At 36.9% G+C, this 18,849-nt stretch overlaps 2 protein-coding genes across 2 annotated transcripts; one reads left to right on the top strand and one right to left on the bottom strand.

Moving 5' to 3' along the window:
- Window positions 1–2,027: 2,027 nt before the first annotated feature.
- On the top strand, window positions 2,028–2,981 carry LOC148117753 (olfactory receptor 6C6-like). The gene has a single exon (XM_087902183.1). The coding sequence runs from the start codon at window positions 2,028–2,030 to the stop codon at window positions 2,979–2,981; it is 954 nt and encodes a 317-aa protein (XP_087758309.1).
- Window positions 2,982–15,721: 12,740 nt separating this feature from the next.
- On the bottom strand, window positions 15,722–16,681 carry LOC125389712 (olfactory receptor 6C75-like). The gene has a single exon (XM_087902116.1). The coding sequence runs from the start codon at window positions 16,658–16,660 to the stop codon at window positions 15,722–15,724; it is 939 nt and encodes a 312-aa protein (XP_087758242.1). The 5' UTR covers window positions 16,661–16,681.
- Between the last annotated feature and the right edge of the window lie 2,168 nt (window positions 16,682–18,849).

The raw sequence follows: 18,849 nt of genomic DNA, 5'->3' as shown, positions 1-18,849 counted from the left end.
ATTTTAAATTGATTTGACTATTTCATTATAATAGTGAAAGCAACCAAGAAAGAGATTTTCCTTGAATATTTTACTAAATGTCTTTTTCTGAACAAATTTAGTGGACATTTAACAACTTTGCTTGCAAATACCTACACTGCAGTAAGGCTTTACATAGAGACATAAAGAAGGCTCATCCCTGAAAACTAGATCTTATTAGAAGAAATGGCTGTAACAGCTTTTAGTAAGAAGATTTAAAAGTTCATTCAAAAACTTTTATTAACTGAGTTTTCAAAGCTTTGACTTCTGAAAATAGTCACTCTTCATTTGATCTTTTGGGATAAATACAAACTTGAATATATTTTTGTATTTAATGTCATTTGTTCCGTGTGTAGAATATGTAAAATACTGATTTTTTATATACACAGTTATTAGTGTGGCCAAGAATTTCATTTATTTAAGTGATAGTTGACATTATATTTCAATATTATTCTTTTATAAGATATTTACATATTCAAAATTCATCTCAGCAACAGTATAATATAATTTCTTCTTTTCAGATATAGTTTTGATCTTTTAATTTTGCATAATATTTCATATATCATTTGTTGTTTAGCTTCCATGCATTTTCTTTTCTTCACATTTCCTTTACCATAACACAAATGCATTTTTATATTTCTCTGCTTCCACTATATTTATTATGTTTTTTCTTTAATTTTATATATTTTTAAGTTTTAATATTAATAAGCATATCAACAAGCTGTCTCTACTGCCTATATCATCTTTAACACAATTAATAATGAAATGTACTGTGAAGGAAGTGTCAGAGACACCATCAAAGTGAAGGATTAGAGATGTTAGTGATACAATCATTTTTTAGAATACAATATCAAGATTATTCTCTGTGTGTTTCTATTGACTATCTGAAACACTACGTCATAAAACACAAGAGAGTTTATGAGTTGAGACAAGAGCACTGTAGTCCAATAGTTGCTTAGAATTGTTTTGCATGTGCAAAACCCTGGGATTAGACCTATAAGACAGAAATCGGTTAACTAGAAAACTGAACAGTCTGATTTTCTAGTTGTTTTTGTATAAGTGTTTTAAAATGCCAAATTTAGATTCTCCTACTAATTTAGATTTGGCTCTGTTTCATATTATCTAAAATTCCATGTTCTATGGGTTTTCTAATTATTAAGATCAATTAAAAAACTATACTTTTGTGATAAAAAAATCTTCTTAGAATGCTTAAAATAAAACTATATTCATCCACAGATACAAAGCATGTGCTGTCCAAATGAGCAATTTTAAGAAGGGGTTGGAGTACTTCTCTGCAGCACCACTTTTCTATAGAACACACACATTACATCACTCTTATATTTCCTGGTGGACTTCTTTTCCTGTTCAGGCTTGATTTAAGTCAGAAGACTGTAATGGGAAGCCGTTCAGGAGAATCAGTGTTTATTTGTGGGTTTAGTTGGTGACACAGTCTTGAGAATGGTGCCATTTCCTACTTCAGCCTAATCACACTTGCCATAGAAGATACTTATATTACGTGAATGTATGAAACAATTCTTCTGCAATAATAGAAATTTTGCCTTCTTAGAAATTTTCTATTCTAGTATATATAAATGTCAAAGGCAATAGTTAATGTGACCAATGTGAATGATTTCCTTAGAATAGTAAATCAAGTAGTATTGCCTTGGCAATTAACTTGAGATGTTAACAAAATTAAATTTTAATATAGATTTAGAATAAAAGTTTGAATGGAGGACCACAGAAGGATACAAATGTAGCACATAAGCATTTGACGACCTGTAAATGGGCAAGAAGGATGTACAGAACTCTGCACCAAGCTCAGAGCTCTGACAGACATGGTGATGTTGTAGAGGACATGTTCAAAGAGTGACTTGAATATTGATTTCTGAAAATATCTGTGGATTTATTAAACATGAATACAGAATTTTTATGGGTAAAAAGGAAGAAATTGTTTTCCTGTATGTGATATTAGCTTTGTATTTTTGTAGATTTGCTAAGAAACATGAGAAATGAAGAACCAATCATCAGAAATTGTGTTTATTTTGCTGGGATTGACAGTTGACCCTCCACTGCAAATTCTGATTTTCCTGTTTCTGTTTTTCAATTACATCTTGTGCCTGATGGGGAACTTAGTGATCATCCTCCTCACCCTGCTGGATCCCCGCCTCAAGACTCCAATGTACTTCTTCCTCAGGAATTTCTCCTTCCTAGAAATGGCATTCACCTCAGTGTGCATCCCTAGGTTTCTGACGAGCATTCTCTCAGGAGATAAAACGATTTTGTACAGTGGCTGTGCAGCTCAATTATTCTTCTTTTTTCTACTAGGGGCCACAGAGTTCTACCTCCTGGCGGCCATGTCCTATGACCGCTATGTCGCCATCTGCAGACCACTGCATTACCCCATCATCATGAACAGCAAAGTGTGTCACCTGCTGGTCATCAGCTCCTGGGTGACTGGGTTCTTAGTCATCTTTCCCCCTTTGCTCTTGGGCCTCAAACTGGATTTCTGTGCTTCCAAAACTGTAGATCACTTCCTATGTGACACCTCTGTCCTGCAGCTGTCTTGCACAGACACACGTTTAATAGAGTTAATAACTTTTGTCTTAGCTGTGATGACCCTTGTCATCACCTTGCTCTTAGTGATCCTCTCCTACACACTCATCATCAAAACCATCCTGAAGTTCCCGTCAGCTCAACAACGGAGAAAGGCCTTTTCCACCTGCTCCTCACACATGGTTGTTGTCTCCATTACTTATGGCAGTTGTATCTTCATGTACATGAAAACATCAGCCAAGGAGAGGGTGACTTTAAACAAAGGTGTGGCTGTGCTCAACACTTCTGTGGCCCCTTTGCTGAACCCATTCATTTACACCCTAAGGAACCAGCAGGTGAAGGATGCATTCAAACAGGTCCTTCACAGATTGTGTGCTAAAAACCGTGAGACAAGATTTAGACATAAATAATATCTTCTTGAAAGCTAAACTTCTCTCAACTGTATTAGTTGTGATCTAAGTCAGTTCTCTTAATTAGTGTTTTGACCACTTGTTTCCAAATGTATTTGAATGTTTCTGCATTTTTATTTTAGCTCAAATTCTAACTGAGAGAGATCAAAGAGCATCAAGTGGGTAGGGGGAGGATAGAGAGGGAATGAGGGAGAGTATATGGTATAGGAGACCCTTCTGTATTTGTGTTGCTTTCTTTGGTTATTAAAGAAACTGCCTTGGCCTAGTTGATAGGGTGGAACTCAGGTAGGCGGGGAAGACAGAACCGAATTCGGGGAGGAAGAAAGCAGAGACAGGCAGATGTCATGGTTCTCCTGCCTGGAATGGACTCTGCTTAGACTCGTGCTGGCAAACCACAGTCAAGTGGCAATACACATCAATGGAGACAGGTTAAACAAATATGTGAGAGTTAGCCAATACGAGGCTAAAGCTAAGGACCAGGCAGTGATATAATTAATACAATTTCTATGTGGTTATTTCAGGTATAAGCTGGCCAGGTGGCCAGGATGACAAGCAGCCTGCCTGCCCGGATGTAAGCCAGTCTGGGACTGGATGCAGCCTGCTCCTCCTTACTACAGAGTGGCGCCCAATCTGATAAACTGACTGCAAGTAAAAACCTGCGAGGGCTTGAAAAGAAATTCTAGACACAAATATAGAATTTAACACAGCCTTTTGCTGTTTGCTGGTGGGCTGCAGCAGAGAAATTTTCCTGACTCAGGAGCCACAGGAAGAAAGAAAAAAAACACAGCTTCCTGGGCTGTGCTGCCAGTACAAACACCTGCTATTAAGAATTTCAATGCCATTTGTGCACCGGGATGTTTCTGTGCCCACTGGGGTCAGGAGATAAGTGCCTGTGACTCAGCACGTCCTGCCCAGGCAGGGGGCAGGATCAGTTTTACTAGGCATGCACAAGCAGGAGAGCATTGCGGATTTCTGCCGCCATACAGAGAGATGTTTCCAGGCTGTGCAGTGCTCTGCCTGGCAGATCTGACTGTAACTCAGATAAAAAAAAAAAAAAAAAAAGCTCATTCTCAGAGTTAAAGTGCTGAGTGCAGCTACCTGGCAGCCCCAGAGCTAACAGAAATGATAGGTCCACCATTTTGAAACTGGAAAGAGGTGGAGCCAACATTCAGAGCAGCTGCAACCAAGATGCTTAGCATTTTAAAAGCTCTTCAAGACCATAGAGAATTAAAGACAATGCAATAGGACAGATTCAGACATAAAAGACTTCTAAATGGGTCATAGTGTCAGATAAAGTTGTAGCCTTGGGAGAGAGAAGAAAAAGAGTACAGAAAGTCATAAAATAAAATTAATGCTTTTAAAAAGGGTAAAGTCTTTAAAGAGTCAGAGTACAGATAGTCATACATTAAAAAATAAAGAAAAATAAGCCACATAAAAGTGGAAAATTCACAGAGAGTCTGGATTCTATGTATTATCGTTTTCTTTGAATTTTTGACTGTAAAGGAGCTAAGTACAAAGAGACATTTCACTATATGGACTAAGCTAAACCAACATGTATATTATAAAGGTATTATGGCTTCAGAATTTGGTTCTATGGATATGATGCTCTGGAAAAGAAGTTCTTCTTTTGTTTTCACAGATGAGAACCTGTGGATTGCCCGCAGGCAAATATGGTTTGATATACCACGCCCTCCTGAAAGGTTGCTGTAAACACTCTCAAAAACTTACTTTGCCCAACTGCCAACTGAGATTAACCTAGCATACAGGATACACCATAAAAGACCTGATTAACAGTGCGCCCATACGTCATGAAGCAGTTTGGAGAGAAAAAACTATGCCAATATTCCCAAATATTGTTTATAAATGTTCTTTTACATTTAAAGGAGGAAATGATATAGAGATGAATAATTTGCATTGGTATAAATCTTTGCTTATTGATATAAGTTTAAGGTCAATCTTGTTGTATGTATACTTCTACTCTTGATTAAGGTATTGTGATTGTGTAGTTCATTTAAAAATGTAATGTATAATTAGGAAGTATAGGTTGTTAATGGATAATCATCTATAATAGTCAAGTTTGTAGTCAAGTTAGTTAGATTTTCTAGATGTGCATAGATATATTTCAGATAGGTATTCTTCATATCTTTCAAAGACTACAGAATATGGCATTTAAGATGTTTTAATAACTTAGGGCTTTTCATGACAATGAGACACGTCTGCTCCTGGCAGCACCAAGCTACTTCAAGAGGAGAATTGGCACCCAAGAGGCTCCTTATGGAGTTGGTTAGCCATTTGGGCAAGAAGCTACTTTTGCCTGGACTGTTGCATAAACTGGACACAAAGAACCCAATAAGAGAGGACTGCTAAACTCTCCTAAAGGTGAGATGATCCTTTGGGGTTCCTATTTCATGAAAGAATCTGTGAGACAATCTGCAGGACACAGAAAAAAATGACTGAACTTTCTTTGATATTTCCAGTTTTATGGAAATATCTGCTTATAATATAGGCCTGTAGGCTGAAGATGGATGCCCCAATGGTACAAAAGAACTTTGGGTACAGGCAGCGAAATGTCTCTGTCAATTCTAGGGTTTTGGAAGTTGCTTACTTCTTGTTTACTTAGGTAATATTATATCCTTCTGGAGTCTTTGATGAAGTTGAAGAATGGATAGATAGTTATAGTTTTCCTTTGTTATGATAAAAGATAAAATAAATCTAAATATTGTAACTGTAATTCTTGCTTGATTCCTGTTATATGTAATATTACTATGTTAAAGCCTTCCTTTTTGTTTAAACAGAAAATGGGAAATGGTATAGGAGGCCCTTCTGTATTTGTGTTACTTTCATTGGTTATTAAAAAACTGCCTTGGCCTAGCTGATGGGGTGGAACTCAGGTAGGCAGGGAAGACAGAACAGAATTCTGGGAGGAAGAAAGCAGAGACAGGCAGATGCCATGGTTCTCCTGCTTGAGATGGACGCTGGTTAGATTCATGCTGGTAAGCCACAGTCAAGTGGTGATATACATTAATGGAGATGGGTTAAACAAATATGTGAGAGTTAGCCAATAGGAGGCTAGAGCTTAGGGCTAGACAGTGGTTTAATTAACACAATTTCTGTGTAGTTATTTCAGGTAGAAGTTAGCCGGGTGGCCGGGATGATAAGCAGCCCTCCGGCCTGGCTGTACACCAGTCTGGGAGTAACTGGACACAGCCTGCTCCTCCTTACTACAAGTATATAGGGAGAGTGTGGTGGTTTGAAAAAAAAAATGACCCCCATAGTCAACAAGGCTATACCTCCTAATAGTGCCACTCCCTGGTGACCAAGCATTCAAATCTAGGAACTTATGGGGGTCATTCTAATTCAAACCACTGCAAGGAGTCTCATCCACATTACCGGTTTTACAGTGATCTGCTGAATTAAGTGTGTGATGTGTCCTTGGATGACTGCCATGCTCAGAAATCTTGAAGGATATTCTGGAGAGATGCTACCTTACTGGAATGAAATAATTGTTTCTGATGTGTTAAACAGCAAAAATATTGTTGTCTTCCCATGGGAATACAGCAGGGAAATTTTTCTGAAACATGTGAAAGGTATCTAATGACAATATCCACAGTACTCTTCCTACTAGAGTACCAATTTTGCAGGAGTTTGGTAAGAGTTGTAAGCTGTTGAGCCTAACCAGCTCCTGGATAGCAAAGAGGCCTTCAAGGCAACTCTTGAGGACATGAGGGATTATGGAAAAGTGAAATAAGCTAAAGACACAATTATTCCCTGGTGCTGCCCAGAATCAATACAGAAGGAGGGGCACGCAGTATGTCAGTCAGTATTGATGTCTCCCTTTTTCCTGAATCTCCACATATACTCCAAGGACAGGCAGAGTGTATATATATCACTAGGTTATTTATCATGACTTACATCCAATTTTAGGATGCTGAGGTTTTTGTGCTGTAAGCCTAGGAGTTCTTTTCTGCTATTACTGTTTGAACTAGGTTCCCAAACTAGTAACCAGGTGGATTTGATCAAGGTTGTTTCATGAATTTCAGAGACAAGAGTGTAACAAGTGGAGATGAATCTGTCCAACGTGAAACAAGTCATTACTGGGTTACCACTGGCGGGTACTACTCCAATGGACAGTACACAGTTCATCTTTTTATTTAATACTTTCTGAGATGAGTGAAGTGAGAGAGCTAGTCTCAATGCCTTCTCGGTGTTCACATTGGAAGCTACAAGAAGCAAAGGGATTTTTTTCCTCTGGCTAATAAAAGGATGAACAAACAAACTCTCATGTACTTTTCCTAAGCAGTCTCTTTATTCTTCTGCTTCTATTCTAATTCTCCTGTCTGACTTCTAATTTTCACTCCTTCTCCTCACTTCTTCTCTCTCTAGTATCAAATTTTTATTTTTCCAAGGAGCCTTGAGGTGATAAAGAAAATACAAAAATTGTCACACATCAGTCAAAAGCACATTCCTAAAGAGAGCAATGGGGACTGAGCCATTGCCATGGCAACATAAGTGTTTAAGGTTACAGAAGTAAGACCGTGAACAGAGGGCAGGGCGGAGAAGAGGCACAGTGAGGTAAGCTTTGATACACAGGTCTTTTATTAACAGACTGGCAGTCAAAGAATTGGCACGCTTTTCTTAGTAACCTTGTTTGTACATCTGTGTCTATGACCTTAAGCATAGCTGCAAAATTTGAAACATATGATCTATTTGCAAAAAGCCTTTAGTCTAGTTTGAACTTACTTTGAGGTGGAAGAGAGCTAATTGTGCACAATTAGTCTGAGCAGAAAGTAACAAAGCAGGTTTTCAATTTTCTACAGTCCTCATGGGACAAATAAATCCCATAAAGTTATAAAGCATGTCTTAATATATAGTCTATATATCAGAACTATATAGCTAAAGGAAAATTTATCTTTCTGACCACCCACAGATATATGTGCCCAAGACTGAGATGCAATCATAAGATTACATATATACATCACATGAGATTACACACCACCATTGGTATTGGGAAGACGCCTAACTGCCTCCACAAAAGTGAGCAACAGCTTTCAGAGTCAATGTTCCTGTAGGTCTTGCCAGGACAAAATTAACCTCCATCAGAATCACTCTTCTGTTGGGTTGACACTGATATTAGTTATCACCTGTTATAACTCTCATGATCCCTGATACTAGTATTACTTTCCTAGTTGAGACCAGAGGTCCATCAAATGAGAAAATCACAGGTAAGTTTCTTTAGGAAACCAACCAATCAAGCAGCACAACCACAGCAAGACCTTTTAACTTTGCCTAGTTCACTGTTATCCTCTGTTTATAACAGTAGAATTAATCTGCTGCAATGGTAATTAGCAGGCTATGTACAACTGTAGCTGCTCCCATTAGCTTTTTTTATTTGTTTGTTTGTTTCTGATTATTTATTTTGTTTTCAAATTTTAATATTTGGGTACTTATGGCTGATTTAAAATAAAGTGATAAAGCTCTGTAACTGCAAATGATTGAATAAACAAATAAGTGAAGTATGTGAACTGTCCATATGGAAAGATCATAAGCAACTAAATAGGCAAGCTAAGAAAAACAGAAAGTCAATGTGGGATGTTCCCCTGTATGCTGTGAATATGCTTTATTACCATTGTTTAATAAAGAAACTGCTTTGTTTTGGCCTTTGGCAGAGCAGGATACAGCTAGGTGGGAAATCCAAGCCGAGCGACAGGGAGAAAGAAGACAGGGTCAGGAGATAACAGTTGCCACGGCAGTAAATTGTTCCTTCTGCCTCTATCAGTCACTGTGTGTGATCATCCAACTTGTTCTGAAGCTCTTGGTTATCTGTAGGTTAGACATGTCTTTGTAGATTGTCATAGAAAGTGAAAGTACAGCTGGAGCTCATGGGTGTTCTCTGCCTCCTTCAGTTTGCATGTTTCAGTTCCATACACTTTTCCATGCTTCTACTCTGATCTTTTGTTACAGCACAACCACTGTGCTCTTCTCATAGCCAACTTCCCTCACTTTACCTCAGTAGTTGCTACTTTCATTCGCTGAAAAATCAATCACAAGAATGAATCATTTACTTCAATGGGTACAGAAGTGAGAACAAGAAAGTACAGTTCCTCAAAGTTTCCATCTTTCCATTTTTATGCCATTATAGGAAAATTAAATAGAACATCTGCTTGATAAGCAGCAATAAGTCTTCAGCAACTATAACATTATGACTTGGGAATTAAACTGAACAGAGTCAATTATCTAGGCAAAGAAGTCCACAAAATTGTCTTTAATGAACAAGAACAAAACTACGTAGGGATACAGTCAACATTCTGTTGCTTGTTTAGAACATATTGCAACTGAAAATTAAGACTCAGTCCACCTACTTATCTTCAAGTTTCAACACTTAACTGATGGTGGAAGTCACGAAATAATCCCACACTAGTTCAGTATTATGAATAATAAAGGGTTTTTTTATTAGGGAATACTTACAGATCACTGTTCTAGACCACAGTCCTCTGCATGAACAGGTAACAAGAACAGAATTTAGTAGCCAGAAGAGCAAGCCAGAAGCAAGAAAGAGAACACACGCTTTACAACTGCTTTTACAGTATCAGAGACCATGCCCAAGTGGGCTGATATCTTAAAGAATATTGGCTGAAGGGGCAGAATGTGTTCCCACAGCACCTCCCCCTTTTGTTTAAATAAGAGAGTTCCAAACCCATTACAAAACTATGTACACTAGGAACAGATATCAAGTATAATTATAATTACAACCAGCCTAAACAATATTAAGCAAGGAACAAGTGTTACATGTTTTAATAAACATTCTATCCAAAGGAGTCTAAGTCTTGTATAGGAAATGTCTTGACTAGATCATAAGAGTACAGTAACTATGACTATCTAATCTTCAACACCTTCAAAGGCCTGAGAAGGAAGATAATATTACTTGCGCAGGCAGGAAGTACAACCAAACAGTTTCTAAAGTGAGCAATATATGACAGAGACAATTAACTATCTGAGCAAACTCCTAAGGTCTCATTTTGCAATGTTAAAGCAAGCAACCTTAGTTCTTAACTAGCATAATTGACAGACCATTTTTAGAGGCAGGAAAATTTTCAGACCTGTTTAACCCTGTCTTTGCAAGATTTTATAGTCTTTTTCCTTGTGTCCTGCTTATTCATTTTCAAATACCATGTACTTTGTCAGTGGTTGAGGTATGGGCAGTTTCTTGCCCAAAGACCAATTGTGCCAAGAAGAAAACAAACACCAAGTGGAATGTCTTTGGTGCTCAACATTCTCTTGGGAGTAGATTGGTGCTGTCAGGAGCAATCATGTCTCATGTCAACAGAACCATAAGTTATTTAAATGTCATGTTCTACAGATCCTTGAAGTGGTTGAAGATTTATCTAGACAGACTACAATCTCTATGTATATAAAAAATCCAATTGATCTGACTGTATTCACAAAATACACATGAACAACTATTGACCTATAATATTTAATACTTGTATAACTTAAAGACTAAAACTTCATGTAAGAATATGAAATAATCTGTAAATAAATGTGCAACAAATGAGGACAATGATTTCAATATGTAAGCAATATATAAATATCTTGATCAGAGGTAGGAGTAATATATAATGAAATAAGAAAATATATCCTAAAAGTTGCATGAATATACAAAATGTCCTAAACAGAGGTTGAAACGTGCATATATACAATATACAAAAACTATACCAATGTAAATTATCTATAAATAATAGCTCACAGGTATTCACTCTATTACCCAGTGTTATTATTTTTTTTTTCTTTGAACAAACATAGTTTTTACCCCAACTCTCTACCTAGTACAAGTAATAATCAACAATCCCTAAATGATGTTCCCAACCCTCAGGACAAACTTTTTTGGGATGGGGGCATCATCCTCTAGAATTGCTTCACACTGTCATGGGGGCAACATTCTCTTAATGGGATCTTGCAAAAGTAAAGTGATGGTTAAGTTTAAAAATTACTATCTAGTATAGTTGCAAACAATTTTCGAGCAGTTGATAGAGTTTTATTCAAAGTTCTTATTTGGAGTTCTGGCCAGAGCATTATGAGAAGTTGTAGCACTCCAGCAGCTGGTACCCAAAAACCTGGTCTTATAGTAGTGCTGTCAGCACTGTGATATCATCTCATCTAGGTGGAGTTGTTGTTGTGGGACCCCATCTTCTTCCTGGAAGCTTCAAAGATTACTGCAGGAAAAGGGTCTGTAGGAAAATCTATTATTCATCATGGAAAACTTAAACATCATTCATACAAACATACATTCAATGAATAATATGATATAGACAAAATAGAAATGGAGAAAGTAAAATTTTTCCTAAGTTTTTCTTCTGTCCCATACCAGATGGCTCCTGATATGAGGCAGAAGCTCTGAATGTTCCTTTCAACAACACGCTTGGATTTAGAGAAGTATAGAGCCATTGTCCAATTCCAAAATCAGCTTTAAATATTCATATGTTTATATACTTAAGCGTATATGCTTTGATCACCTGTCCTTACAAGTCATATTCCTTTTCCTTGGTGATCTTTATTGGATAGTTATTTTTTTCTTCTGTCAGCATCCAAACAGTCAGAGTGTCTTGAATTTTTGAAGATGTGTATTTTCCTGTAAAGACAAGAGAACTCTGCCCAAACCCTTATGCGGTTTTCTTACCAGCTGTGTGATTGTCAAGGTTATGGATGAAGTGGTCATTTCACTTTTTCAAGAGGTTTCTCCTTTTCAAAGTGAATCTTTATTAATTTTGATTGTACCTTAAGTTTTTTTCCTGTGGAAACAAAAGCAAAACCCCTTCCCCAACATAGCACATTTCTGGTTTCCATTGTGAGGTCAACAATTACTTGAAATATACTAGTTGATTCAATTCAGACATTTTTTCCACTATCCAATATCACTCTGCTTCTGTTGTTCCTTTCTCATTAGCATTAAGAAAATAGATGGTTAATAAAGCATTATGCAATCTATTTCTAGGGGCATTTGTATCCTTTTCTGTTTGTTCAGCATATCCTTTATAGTATGATTTGACCTTTTTATAACTGCCTGGCCAGTAGGATTATTAGGTATACCTGTTATGTGCTTCATGTTATAATAAGCAAAAAAACATTTCATTTTCTTAGACGCATATGCTGGACCATTTTCTGCCTTTATTTGTGCAGGTATACTTATGATGTTCATAACTTCTAATAAATGCATGATTACTGAATCAGTCTTTTCTGACATCAAGGCAGTTGCCCATTGAAAACCTGAATATATGTCTATGGTGTGGTGTACATATTTTAATTTACCAAATTCTGCAATGTGAAACACATCCATCCACCCACCAGATTTTATTCCTTTGAGTATCCTTAGGGTTACTCCATGCAGGCAACAGTGTTTGGCTATAGAAAGAGCAAGTAGGACATCTCTTTATAATCTCCTTAGCTTGTTGTCATGTAATAGAAAACGCCTTCTTTAAACCTTTGCTATTGACATGATTTTTTTAAATAAAATTTAGAGGCTTGCAACACATTTCTCATCAGTAATTGATCAACTTCTACATTACCTTGCGCTAGAAGACCTGGCAGACCCATATGGAATCAGATGTGTGTTATGAATATAGGGCAAAGTCTATTCCTGACTATGACTTGCACCTGGATAAATAATAAAGTTAATTCTGTATCATCAGGAATAAATTCAGCAGTTTCAATATGCAAGACAACTCTTTCCGCATATTGTGAATCAGTAACTATATTGAGAGGTTCTTTAAAGTCCCTTAGTACCATAAGAATAGCATATAATTCTGCTTTCTAGACAGAATTATAAGTGCTTTGTTCCACCTTAATTAATTATTCTAATTTGTAACCTGCCTTCCTGGATTTATTTGCATCAGTATAAAGTGTATGGGCTCCAGTTTTTGGTGCATCACATACAATTCAGGAAAGAATACAAGAAATTCTCTGTATAAGGTTAAGTCTATCGCTTTTGGGATAATTGTTATTAATTTCTCCCCAAAAACTAGCACAAGCCATTTGCCAGGGTCATTGTATTCCCATAAATTTTTTATTTCTTCAGTAGTAAAAGACACTATAATCTCTGCTGGCTCTATACCTGCTAAATGATGAAGTCTCAATTTACCTTTTATAATAAATTCAGAGACCTTTTTCCATAAATTTTTAATTTTTTACTTGGTTTATGTGGTACAAAAGACCCATTCTAAGATAATAACATCCCTCTGCATTAAAATCCCTGTAGGAGAAATTCTGGAAGGCAGTATGACTAGGATGGAACTACAATTTGGGTTCACCCTTTCCACATGTGCCTCCTGTAATTTCTTCTCAACAAATGTCAATTCCTTTTCTGCTTCAGCTGTTAATTCTCTTGGGACTATTGAAGTCTTTATCACCATCTAAGGTCTTCTTTAAATGAATTATTACATCAGGTGTTATTTCAACAGCTGGTTGTAGACTGGAAATGTCTCCAAATAATCTATGAATGTCATTAAGATCCCGCAACTGGTCTCTCCTAATTTGTGCCTTTTGTGTTCTAATTTTCTGTAAGGCTATTCTGCAACCTAGGTAATTAACAGAATCTCCTCTTTGAATCTTTCCAGGAGTAATTTGTATCCCCATTTAGGCAAGACTGTCATTACTTCTTTAAACATTCTTTCTAAAGTATCTGTATTTGAATCAGATAACAAAATGTCATCCATGTAATGGTGGATTATAGACTTAGGAAATTGTTTAAATATTATTTCTGATGGCTGACTGACAAAGTATTGGCACAGGGTAGGGCTACTGAGCATTCTTTCTAGGGGAACACTCCATTGATATCTTCTAGTGTGCTGAGAATCATTATAAGGAGGCACCGTGAAGACAAACTTTTCTCTATCCTTTTCTTGTAAAGATATAGTGAAGAAACAAGCAAGAGAGCAGGTACATGATTTACAGTTGCTTTTTACAGTATCAGAAACCACACCCATGTGGGCTAGTATCTTAAAGGCTACCAGCTGAAGGGGCAGAATGTGCTCCGACAGCAAAATAGATTGATTGGAATCTGCCAGAACAGACACATACACAGGGCTGAGAACTGATGTTGGGCATGTTAATGCTTTTATGTTTTCTTGGTTTATTTATTTCAGAAAGCCAGAAGTTTTCAAAAGGAGAGTCATGAAAGATGTCACAAGGAGATGCAGTAAGGATTATTGTAAATAATAGTCTGATTTGCAAATATAGATTTGTAAATATTTTCTTGAGATAAGCAGAAAATAAAAAGTGAAAATTTTGTAGATGGCCTATAGAAAAGAAAGAAAGAACATATATATATATATATATATATATATATTATATGGAAAATTACTATCAGTCACTATTAAGAAAAACAGAGACAACTCTGACAGTCTACAATAGACAAAAGAGTTGACCTCACCCTTACCAGCTGCAGCACTCAGGAAATGGTCCCTGCCTCTCACCTAGGCAGCACAATAGAGCTTCCTGGTAGTCCTAGTTGAGGGTGACCCAGCTCTGATGTTATGAGCAAAGGAGAGCTATTTTCATTGCTTATTGGACATGTGGTAGCATGGGCTGAGTAGAGATTCTCTCCTCCCTACCTCTCATCAAAACCTGAGACAGGTGGAGGAGCTGACTCAGCTGTCCCTACCTCTACTCCTTACAAGCTCTAGCACTGGGAGAGTGGCTCTTGTATGTCATCTGGGCAACACAACAGAGCTGGCCCTAATGGTGTAAGTGTGGGAGAGCCAACCCTGAGGGCCAGAAAGCAGGAGAACTCACCCCACCCCTGGTTCATGGTGGTAAGAGGTGAATTAGTCAGGGCAGTGCCGGAGATCTCACTCTGGTGGCAAGGAACGAAGTAATCTGGTGAGCAGATCAACCCTACAGTCACCCAGGCCCAGACTCAAATTTAGGGCTTGACAAGTCCCAACAACCACCCCATCGATGATCTGCTAGAGTAACCAAAAGGACCTTACCCAAAGGCCCCAAAATACAGCATACTACAACACAGAGCAACAAAAAGAATCCTAGTGAGGGCCCAGCATTGATAGTGTAGGAGAATCCAGAGGCCTCAAACCAAACCAAAGGCGCTTTGAAATGAACACTTGCAAGTAAAGATATATGGATAAAGTAGTTTATTGCATGACTCATTGTGTCACACTGCAGCCTCCATGACAAGATTTTAGAAATCTCTCCTTTACCCCTTTTAGTCATTTTTGTTTTATTTTTTGGGGGGGTTGGGGATGGAGGGTAGATAGTAATGGATAGGGAAATGAATGAGACCACGATACATGATATAAAAGACACATAGAATAAAAAATAAGAAGGAATTTGTTTCCAAAAATACAATACATTTTTTATAAACTATAGCAGAAGAAAGTATTCCTAGAGATTTATAGACTACAGTAAGTTATTATTAAAACAGTTCTTAAATAATATTTTGTTTAAGTATATATTTGCTAGAAAATCATATACATATGGTATTTCCATAAGGAATTCATAGTGGAATATTTTGGTAATCAAATGATTCGTGGCATTAAATTAAAAGAATGAAGTGATTCCAGCAACATATATAGAAAACATGAATACAGATATCACCAATAAAAACATAGAAATCTAGAAAAAAATAACCTTCAGTAACTACCACAATACAAAAGTCAGAGAGATATGTTGAAACAGCTGATATGGCCTATAATTTTCAGTAATATGACTAGCACACTTAGGTCAAGTCAAAGTCACCGTTTTAAAGTAGCTGAGGTACATTTTTTAATGATGTCCTTCAGGGCTTCTTTGACTTGTTTGTTTCTTAAGGTATATATGAAAGGATTTAGTACTGGTGCAACTGAAATAGTGAGTATGGCAATCCCCTTGTTTAAAGTTACCCTCTCTTCCGCAGAAGGTTTGATATACATAAAAATGCAGCTGCCATAAGAGATGGAGACAACAATCATGTGGGAGGAACAAGTAGAGAAGGCCTTCTTCTTCTGCTGGGCAGAGGGGAACCTCAGAATTGTACTTATGATTTTCCCATAAGAGAACATTACTAGTGCCAAGGTAATAAAGAGAATAATGATAGCAAAAATGAAATTGATCAGTTGCATGAACCTTGTATCAGTGCAGGAAAGTTTCAAGATGGGAGAGTAGTCACACAAAAAGTGTTCAATATTAGTACCACAGAATTCTAAATCCAGACTTACAATGACTCCAGGGCAGATCGCCAACAAAGCAATTAAACAGCAAGCACCAAACAGCAAAGTACAGACTCTGGTGCTCATGATGGTTGTATAATGAAGGGGCTTACAAATGGCCACATAGCGGTCATAGGACATGACAGCCAGCAAGAAAAACTGTGCTATTCCGAAGACAAAGGCAGCAAATAATTGTGCGAGGCAAGCCTTGACGGAAATAGTTTTATCCATGGTCACTACGCTGACCAGGAACCTAGGGATGCAGGTAGACGTCAGTGAGATTTCTAAGAAGGAAAACTTCTGAAGGAAGAAATACATGGGTGTTTTGAGGTGGGAATCCAGCAAGGTCAGAAGGATAATGATAAGATTTCCAGTGATGCTCAGCAGATACATTATCAATAGGAAAAGGAAGGCTACAATTTGCCACTTCGGGTCGTCTGTCAATCCTAGAAGGATGAATGTTGTCACAAATGTGTGATTTTTCATGTCTAAGTGTCTTCTAAATCCTTCCAGCCTGGAGAAAAGTAATAAATGTGAATTGATCTCATCTGAAAAGTTTTAAAGGTGATACGAAGAATCCAGCAAGGCAATGAGAAGGCAGTTTTTCATCTTCTATGCCTCCACATTTATTCATTGGTTAGAACTACAAGCATAACAACGTACCAAGTCCCACTTCCCAGATACTCATTTCTGATTCTTTTTAGCTTTTTTTGTACTTGGAAAAATTCTATATTATTTTTGTAGTATCTGCACATTTCTTGTTTCCCCCCTCCCCACACTTTGAAAATACAACCCCCACTCCTACTGATGTCCAAGTGATATTTTAGACTAGTTTGAGTAAAAGATATATTTTATTGAAACATCCTTCTTTGTTTCCACAAGCACAGCATTTTGTATATTATTATAATATATTTTGCTCATGTTTCTCCTACTCTACTTCCCCCAAATCCTCTCTATCCACCCAACTTTTTGCGCTCTCTCTCTCTCTCTCTCTCTCTCTCTCTCTCTCTCTCTCAAAAAAAACCCTTCATACAGAAATAAAAATCAAAACAGACAAAACAAATAAGATAAAAAATGTAAAAATCAAAACAAAATGAAACAGAAAACTCTTCAAAAAGCCACCAAGTTTGTTACTTGTTTGCCAACTACTCTTGGGCATGAAGCCTGTGCTGGCGTGGGTTGATATATCTGTGAGACTCCATTAAAGAGAACTGATTTTCATTTTGACAGTTGGTATCAGCTGCAAATGGTTTCTCGGTTAGGAATGGGACCACATGTTCACCTTTCCTGTCAGAGCTGGTCTTCCCCCTTCCCTGATCCAATGCTGGTCTTGTGGTTGTTGCCCACAGTTTCACTGAGTTCATATGTGTGTCAGTCCTATATAACTGGGAAAAACTGTTTCATTGGGAACATCCATCCCCTCTGACTCTTACACTCCTCAGTCTCCTTTTCTGCATGAGCCTTGAGGAGAGGAATTCGATTTTTTGAGACTAGGTTTCATTATGTATCCAAGGTTAGCCAGAAACTCACTATCCAAGTTGGTAATACAAGGTGGCCTTTTTTTAAAAACAAACAAACAAACAAACAACACATCTTTAATTGTAACTACACACAAAAAACAAAATTAATGTTATTTTATCCCTTAGAATTAGACTAAGTAAAATATTATTAGAAAAAAATTCAAAAGTCTAATTATAAAAGTATTTAGGAAACATAGAAAGTGAGATAGATATTTAGTTATTTTGGGTACTTGTCAGTGGAGGGGAAAATCAGTATCATCTGGAATTTCTAAAGTCCACATGTATATTCTCTTTGATAAATTTGGCATATGTTTGATGTGAGAATGTTTAGTATCTTAAGTTTTAGTTCAGGAGTTAGTTAAAGTTACCCTGTATAGTCCAAGGTGATCTTATACTTACAGGGGTTCCTCTGACTCCTGAGTGCTGGAATTTAAGGCATGCACTATCATATCCAGAATAAATTTATATATTTTTAAGGGGCAAAATTAATGAAAACCAATCTTGAAATAAATAATTTAAAATGATTATTTGGTAGTGTTGTCTGTTAATTTCAGAGTTCTTTGATACTACCAAATAGACCTAGTTCAGTTGGAAAAACAACTTTATGCATTTTAGATTTAAACTTACTTCAATTAGAAAATAAGCATTTAACATTAAATTTAAAACATTTCTCCTCAATTATTTTCCAGTTCAACTTGAGTGCCTTTGTTTAAGAAATAATTTACATCCTGTACTTCCTCCAAAGTTAGCTATTCTGTTACCTAATTTTTAAAGTTTGAATAAAAGTCATTGTGAGTTCCGGTGGGCAAAACTTTTCTAATAAATAAGAGCAATCAGTTTTCATATGGAGAAAGCTTAGTGAGAAAGCTTAGCCGTGAGATACAAGGATGTGCTCTGAATTTCTCTAGTGGGGGATTTAGATGGAATAATCTATGTTGAAAACAGAACCGTCCATAATACAAACTTTCAGGTACAGAATGACAAACACCGAAAATACTTACCTTCCTTGAGTTCAACAGAGGTTTTGTTTGTAGATACACTGTCAAATTTTATTATTGTGTAAACATCCAATATAAATAATTCTTCCAAAATGAGTATTTTTTCCTAACCCATAGTTGTTTCTTTGCCTTATCAGTTTCAATGGAGAACATGTTC

The sequence above is a fragment of the Myodes glareolus genome, chromosome 26 (assembly GCF_982192425.1).
Source record: "Myodes glareolus chromosome 26, mMyoGla1.1, whole genome shotgun sequence".
In the NCBI taxonomy this organism is placed as follows: Eukaryota; Metazoa; Chordata; class Mammalia; order Rodentia; family Cricetidae; genus Myodes; species Myodes glareolus.
Note: the sequence above shows the minus strand (reverse complement) of the source record. Positions and strands in the feature narration are given on the sequence as shown.

What these genes read in the sequence shown, in the direction of transcription:
- LOC148117753 (XM_087902183.1), top strand. Translation starts at nt 2,028, where the DNA reads ATGAAGAACCAATCATCAGAAATTGTGTTTATTTTGCTGGGATTGACA.
- LOC125389712 (XM_087902116.1), bottom strand. Translation starts at nt 16,660, where the DNA reads ATGAAAAATCACACATTTGTGACAACATTCATCCTTCTAGGATTGACA.